Below are 7,069 nucleotides of genomic sequence, written 5' to 3' on the forward strand. Positions count from 1 at the left end.
GAGAGAGAGAGAGAGAGAGAGAGAGAGCGGGCGGAGGGCATGACCGAGCGGCGCGATCCTGGCCGGCGCCCGCGGAGCCCCAGGCGCAACTGGTGCGAGGCGGGTGCAGCGCCGCGCTCGGGCCGCGCGCCCCCGGGTGGCTTGGCAAGGCGGGGCGGCGAGTGCGCGGGGCCGGGCCTTTGCATGAAGCCGCTGGACCCCTCGGAGCAGCGGCAGCAGCGGCGCAGGCCGGCGGCGCGCGGTCGGAGCCGGGCGGCCCCGGGGTCGGCGTCCCGGCGTCTTCGCGGCTGCGGGCTCCCCCATGGGCCGCCGCTGAGGCTGCCCGCGGCCGCGGGGCGCGGGGCGAGGGGCGCGGTTGAGACCGGGAGGCGGCGGCCCCCGAGGAAGCGCAGGAGGCCGGGCCCGGGAGGCGGGCAGCGCCGCGCCGCAGCCCCGGGCTCGCCATGCTCCTGGCCTCGGCCGTGGTGGTGTGGGAATGGCTGAACGAGCACGGCCGCTGGCGTCCCTACAGCCCGGCGGTGAGCCACCACATAGAGGCGGTGGTGCGCGCGGGTCCCCGCGCCGGGGGCAGCGTGGTGCTGGGCCAGGTGGACAGCCGGCTCGCGCCCTACATCATCGACCTGCAGTCCATGAACCAGTTCCGCCAAGACACGGGTGAGCTGCCCACATCCCCTGTCTGTCCCCGGAGCTTCCGCCTGGCGGGTCCGCCGTGACCCACCCAGTGGGCAGCTTCGCTTGCTGGTGTCAGCGGTAGAGGTTGAGGGCAGGTGCTTCCCTTCCCCAGATCCTCTCAGGATCCCGAGACCACCTCCTAGTAAATGTCCTTGCAAGTAGTTTTAAAGTGTCTTGGCTATGCAAACCCGGCTTCAGCCCGGCTGTGGGGAACCCCTTCATGCCCCTTCAGCCCCTAGTGGCCCTTTGTGCGGGAACTCTAGGGCTTTGCAGCCCCCGGGCAATGCTGACTCCCCAGCGAGACGCTCTTTGAGCCCCTTGGCTGCTCACACCTCAGCTGCCCCTGCTTTGCCTCAGGCACCTTTGGGCCTACCATACACCTCCACCCCCTTCAACCTTATTGCCTCTGGCCTTCTTCCATAGACCCAGCCTTCCCACTGCCAGCTCCTGGGTGTGGAGCTTGGAGAGGCATAGGGGTTCCCAGTCTCTAACTGCAGTCAGTGTGTGAAGGTGCTGGGACATTGCTAGGAGAGAGAGTGGGCCGGGGGTTCTGGGGCTGGAGCACCCTGGATGAGATGGCACCCACAGATGCCTCTGCACTCCAAGCACTGAAGCAACAGGCCAGAGCAGATGGAGAGAGGAGGGGGAAGGCCTGGGCTCTGGAATGCCTGGCAGGGAAGCTGCTCCTTTTGTCCATGGAGAAGGAGAAGGAGGGGAGATTCAGGAAGGAGGAGGAAGGCTGAGAAGAAACTGTCCCCAGGTTTTTTCCTAAAGTAGTGCACAGGGGCCATCAATCTGGCCTCCCAAGGCACTAAACTTATCTTTCCATAAAACCTAAGCTGCTACCAAGACTGCCACAAATCTCCCAGCTCTGCAGCCTGTATCGAGCCCGGCCAGGATGGGAACTGCGGAGGTTAGAGTTTGGGTTTTGAGTCACTGCAGGGGGAAGAAAACACGTTGCTCTCTTCTTTGGCTCTGGTCTGTCCAGGCTTAACTGATGACTTGGGACAAGTTTCAGTCTCCAGAGAGTAATCTCTTCAATTAGGGATCATTTCTGGAATTCTGGCTGGCCTTTCCCAAGGGTGTGACTGCAGAGCCGGGAGAAGCAGGTGTGGTGGGGAGAGAGAAGAGGAGATGAGGAGGAGGAGGGCCCTGTGGCTGGGGGAACAGCTGCTGGACAGGTCCTCTGAGCTTCCTAGGAAAGCCCTCACATCCTGTGCTAATTGAAATTGTCATGGGAAAGAGGTATAGTTCCTCCCTCTTGGAATCTGAAGTCATAATTCTGAGCAACCTCTTCGCCAAGAACTGTATGATCATGGACAACAGGGGGAAAACTTTCTGGGGGAAGGAATTAAAGAAGTTTTAGCATCTGGCTGGCTTGAACTTTGATAGAGAAAGTGGGGAAGAGCAGCGGAGAAGACTGAGGAGAGGAGGAAATAAAGAGAAATGTTGGGAAGTGGGGAGAGAGGATTAAGTGTGGCCTGAGAGTAGGAAGAAGATGTCATTGTGCATCTGGGGAGAGAAGATGGAATTAAGGGGCGAGGCCTCAGATGGAGGGTGTGGGGGGGGGCGTGTGTGGAAGGAGCAGCTGAGCCCCGGAGGTGGGATCAGCAGACCGCCTGACAGGGAGTTCCAGGCTTGCCCAAAATAAAGCAGAAAGTTTAGCTCTTCTATTTCCGACTATATCTGGGCGGCATATGGAGAGCCAGCCGTGCTAGCACTGGGCAGGCCTTCGCCCCTGCCCCACTGCTGGAAGTGGCAGGTTTAGCCTGTGACTGAGTGGAGCCCTCTAAGATGGACTTAGAACTAGGAGCATTCATGATGCAGAAGCTGCTCCTGACAAAAGTGAACTTCTGGAGAACTTGGAAATAGTGACAAAATCTCCTTCCCGGGGTCTGGCTGCTGCTGGCTCTTCTCCAGGGCAGTTGCCTATGGCCTACTGGTTAAGGCAGGCCGCTCAGCGCTGCAGTTGCTTCGGTTTTATGCCCCGAGCCGAGAAATAGCCGTGATCCTAGGCAAGTGCTTTGCCACTGATCTGCTCTTTCTGCCTCTGCACCCTCCTTTTACAAATATGATCTAGGTATTTATCCAGGCTGGAGTCGAACTGGACAGCTACCTGTCTCCACCTTCTGAGGGGTAGGATGACGGTATGCACCACTACCCCAACCTGGATGCTTTTGAAGATTCCCTTGTGTTCCACATCTGCACTGCTTTGGTTTCATCCTCTCTTTCCTGCATCACGATCACTTTCCTAGGCACCATCACTCTCCTCTCCTCCACACCAAGTGCTAGGCAAGGGTGCTGAAGGCATGAGGCTGACTTCCTAGAAACACTGGGGCTGCCAGGGAGTTCGTCAGCCCGGATTAGAATTCCTTCGTGTCAGCTATAACCCCCTTCTGCTTCCTTCTTCCTCAACACAACAACTCAGTTCCTCTCAGTATAGACCATTGATGAGACTGTGACATGGTGGGGACTTTAAGCCACCAGCTCCCAGGAAACCTCAGCCAAGCCCTGGCAATGTTTAATTACATCACCCACTGTTCCCGAGCCACAATTTAAAGCTGGGGACCAGAAAAATCCCTGCAAAGACAGGCAAGCCCGAAGTCCCCTACCTAGCAGCAATTCCTCTCTTCGGTTGCCTTGCTTTATAGGCATTTGACATGAGCGCTTTCTCTTCTTTCAGCACTTGTATGCTTGGATACCTAGTAAGTCTTAGGTCTCTCCATTCATCAGAGCTCTTGACTGCACCCAGACTGTCTCCAGGGAGACGGCAGGGAGGTTGCAGACACCCATGTGCCTGCTTCTGTTTGCCCTGGATTCTCCTTCCCCAGACTCTTGCAGATAGGGGCTGATTGACGTTCTAGGCTATTTTGGCATTTGGGCTGGAGAATATTGAAGAAGGTAAGGAAAGAAGAGGGTAGGAGTTAATCCTGGCCATTTCTGCAAGTCTTGGTGAAGTCTTCTTCATGCATAGTGCTCTCTTGTCATTTTCCTTCTGTTTTGTAGTGAGGCCTTTTCCTAACTGCTCAGGCCTTTTCCTTTGCAGACTGAAGAGAAGCAAAGAGGCCTTTTCTTCCAGCATAGGCTTCTGCAGGTGTGTGGGTCGTAGCCCCTGCACCAACAATAATTTTTATGAAAACAGGTTGATGCAAGAGCTAATCCTTTCCAGCTCAAAGTTTTAAGTACTGGCCTGCCTCTCTCTCTCTCTCTCTCTCTCACATCATTAATGTAATGAGACAAGTCCAGTGGAGTGAGTGGGATTACAAGATTTGACAAAATCTCTCGTATTGCTTCCTACCCAGTGTGGGCACAGGAATGGAGGAGGTAGGCATTGTGGTGAGCATATGGATGCCACAGTATAGAGGAGACGTGTCCATGATATGCCATGAAAGTTGCACAGGTGTCTGGTTTAATCTTCACAAGGATTCTATGAAGAGTGTTATCTCAATTTTATAGAAAAAGGAACAAGTTGAAAGAGCTTAAATTGCTCAGGGGTTCAGGTTACTTTGTCAATGACAGAGCTACGAGTCTAAAGACATGGCCCATGAGCCCTTCCTGCATTTACGAACATTGTGGACTGATTTCATGTGCAGTTGCAGGCATGTGGAACCTAGCAGTAATAGAACATCCAAGTCTTTGCCCTTATGGAGTGTTCTACACTGAGGGTGGGCTGAAGTGGTGCTAGTAAGAGGAGCTTAGGGCTTGGGCACTGCATCCTGTAAAAGCGCAGGTTTGGTTTACACATCTTAGAGACTTCAGCCTGTGCCTGGAGTACTGTCTTCTGTTTCCCAAGAGACAAACCTTCTTGGATGCTTTTGGATGCTTGTGTCTGGGTGCCTGGGAGAAAGCAACGTTTCCTTCTCTTCCTACAGGATGTTTGTGAACATTCTGTATTCTTACCGTATGGGAGACCCTTTTCCTGGATCATCACATTATAGGACAAGATGGAATGTTTTCAGAGTATCTAATCCATGGTCCTGGTTCTAGAATGGCTTGGGGCTGGGATATTCTGGGCAGCGGTTTTCAGCCTGTGTGTCAGATTCCCATCGTGGTCACATATCGTATGTCCACATTATGATTCATGAAAGTAGTACAGTCACAGTTATGAAGGAGCAATGAAAATAATTTTACGGTTGGGGTCACCACAACATGAGGAGCTGTATAGAAGAGTCACAGCATTAAGAAAGTTGAGAACCACTGCTCCAGAAAGTGAGATCTCACCTTCTCTCATCTCCCAAATTTTTGGTTTTGAGGTTGTATATTTTTAATATACGAAAGGGCAGAAGTGAATTCAGCAACTTTCTCTTCAAAAATTAGCTCATCTTCACATTCCTCTGTTTGCTACCATTTTGCCGTTTCCTCGTGGTCAGCCTCAGGAATCTTTGACTCATTCTCTTATCCAGAGGCAGAGTGGCTAATATATCCTGGAATGCAAAAACGTGTCGCTGTCAGTTGGAATGTTAATGTGCGTGGAGAGAACTAGATTCCCAGGCCAAAGCTCTTGGGTCTTGAGGTCATTGCTGGACCTCTGTGGATTAGGAACAAGTGGCCTTGAGACCTCATTTACAGAGCGTCCAGCTGCCCAGCCCTCTTGTATCTCCCACATCACTTTCTGCCTTCACCAACAGCTCTCTGCTCACTGTGAGCTGATTAGGTGAGCAGCTTAGCTCTGGTCGCTTAACGCATTAAACCACTTCACTAGCTCTTCATTACCTGAAAACAAAATCCATCACACCTTGACTTTCCAGACCGTCCATGCCCCAGCTCCAGCATTGTCCTCCATGCCTTAGGTTTTCCCAGGAACACAGAGGTTTCCTCTACTCCAGCTAGTCACACAGTTCCCCCTTGAAGTAATGCCCTTTCCTACCATCTGAATAGTGAAATTCTCTTTATCTTTCAAGTCTTCGGTCATTTGTCATCTGTTTCTTCAAAAGTTCTGCAAACCGTCATTACTTCAGCTAATAATCAGTATTTCTTGAGCCCCCAGGGCATGTCAAGCCTTTGGGACAGAGCGAGGGTGGACAGTTTTATGCCCACTGTCACCAGGTTGAGGATCTAGGGAGGGAGGCGGGTCCTGGTCTAATTAGCCACATAGACAACTGCAAACTTCACTGACCTCAGGGTCAGTGCTGTTAAAAAGTAGGAACAGGATTTTGACTTGGTCATAGGTAGAAGTTTTCTCGTGGTGAAACAAGTCTTATTTAGCTTGAAAGAGCAAACGAAGGACTGACTGATCGAGAGGGAGAACTTAGAATCACGAAGAGTCCCAGAGTCAGAGAAGAATAGCAGTGGGAGAGCCTGGAGGCCAATGTGAAAGACACATGTGCAGAGAAAGTGGGGAGAAGGAGCTGTAGAGGTTGGTGAGAACGGAGATCTGATCCTAGCCTGAGGAAATATTATGGGAATATTTAAGCAGAGAAGGGGTTTAATCATTTTTCCTGCCAACTTGCACTTTCCTAGTGTCCTTTGGCTCATTCTGCATCATAGACAACCACTCACATTCGTCTCCTCACTCCTTTTGAGACTGTGTTCCGCTTGAGGAATGCCTGAGTTTTGCGTTCTCCATAGCAACTAATGGGATGCTGAGCAATATGCCATCAACGAGTAAATATGATAGTAGCCAGAGTGTTCAATCAATCGTGGCACAGTTTATGGTGCTTTTATAACTGCCAGACATTGCACTAGGGAGTGGAATACAAAGAGCTACGCAGCCGTGTCCCTGCCCCCACTCGGCACCTACAAGAACAGTAAACTTCGCCATCTGAAAACAATCAGCCAAGTTCTGCACCTCAAACTTCCTGAGGAGCGGGGCTTGGACTAGAACATTTCAAGAATGGGTGAACAGTGGCATAAGAACTGAAAGAGAGAAGAATTAAAGTTGGTGAAAATGGAAAAGTGGGTGGAAAGGTTGTGAATACTTGGGGATCTGCAATGGAATGCCTGAGAATTAAGGGGGTCTCCATTTGACAGAAGTAGTGGAAAATACAGAGGATAGAAGGAAATAAACTAGGAATGTGTGTATGGAGATGGAGCCAGGACATGGTCTAGAGAGTTCAGAGACAATGTATAGACGTTTTCAGGATTGATAACTTTATTGTCTAAAAAAACAATCAAACAAAAATCAAAAATTCCTTTTAAATGCATTTGTAAGAAGTGTATTGCTCCAGTTCGCTAGAGGGAATTTTTACAAGTGTCATTAAACTCTCTGAACTTAATTTTCTTAACTGTATAAAAGATGTTTTATATGATTGCCATGGAATTTGTACAGAATTGGGTACCTGTCTGAGTGTAAAGATTGTGCAAATAAGGGCAGGGTGATTTCCTATTCTCCCCCCGTGCATCTCTCCAACACACACACACACACACACACACACACACACACACACACACACACACA

At 51.2% G+C, this 7,069-nt stretch overlaps 1 protein-coding gene across 1 annotated transcript in view; it reads left to right on the forward strand.

Annotated features, from left to right (window-relative positions):
- The first annotated feature begins 440 nt into the window (after positions 1-440).
- The window catches only part of Dtx4 (deltex E3 ubiquitin ligase 4), a 33,038-nt gene continuing 26,409 nt past the window's right edge, over positions 441-7,069 (forward strand). The window contains exon 1 of the mRNA XM_055613907.1: positions 441-654. Coding sequence (XP_055469882.1) covers positions 444-654 — 211 coding nt within the window. The 5' untranslated portion in view covers positions 441-443. The remainder of the gene's footprint in view (positions 655-7,069) is intronic.

This window comes from Psammomys obesus, unplaced genomic scaffold (assembly GCF_907164565.1).
Source record: "Psammomys obesus unplaced genomic scaffold, mPsaObe1.curated_primary_1811, whole genome shotgun sequence".
NCBI lineage: Eukaryota > Metazoa > Chordata > Mammalia > Rodentia > Muridae > Psammomys > Psammomys obesus.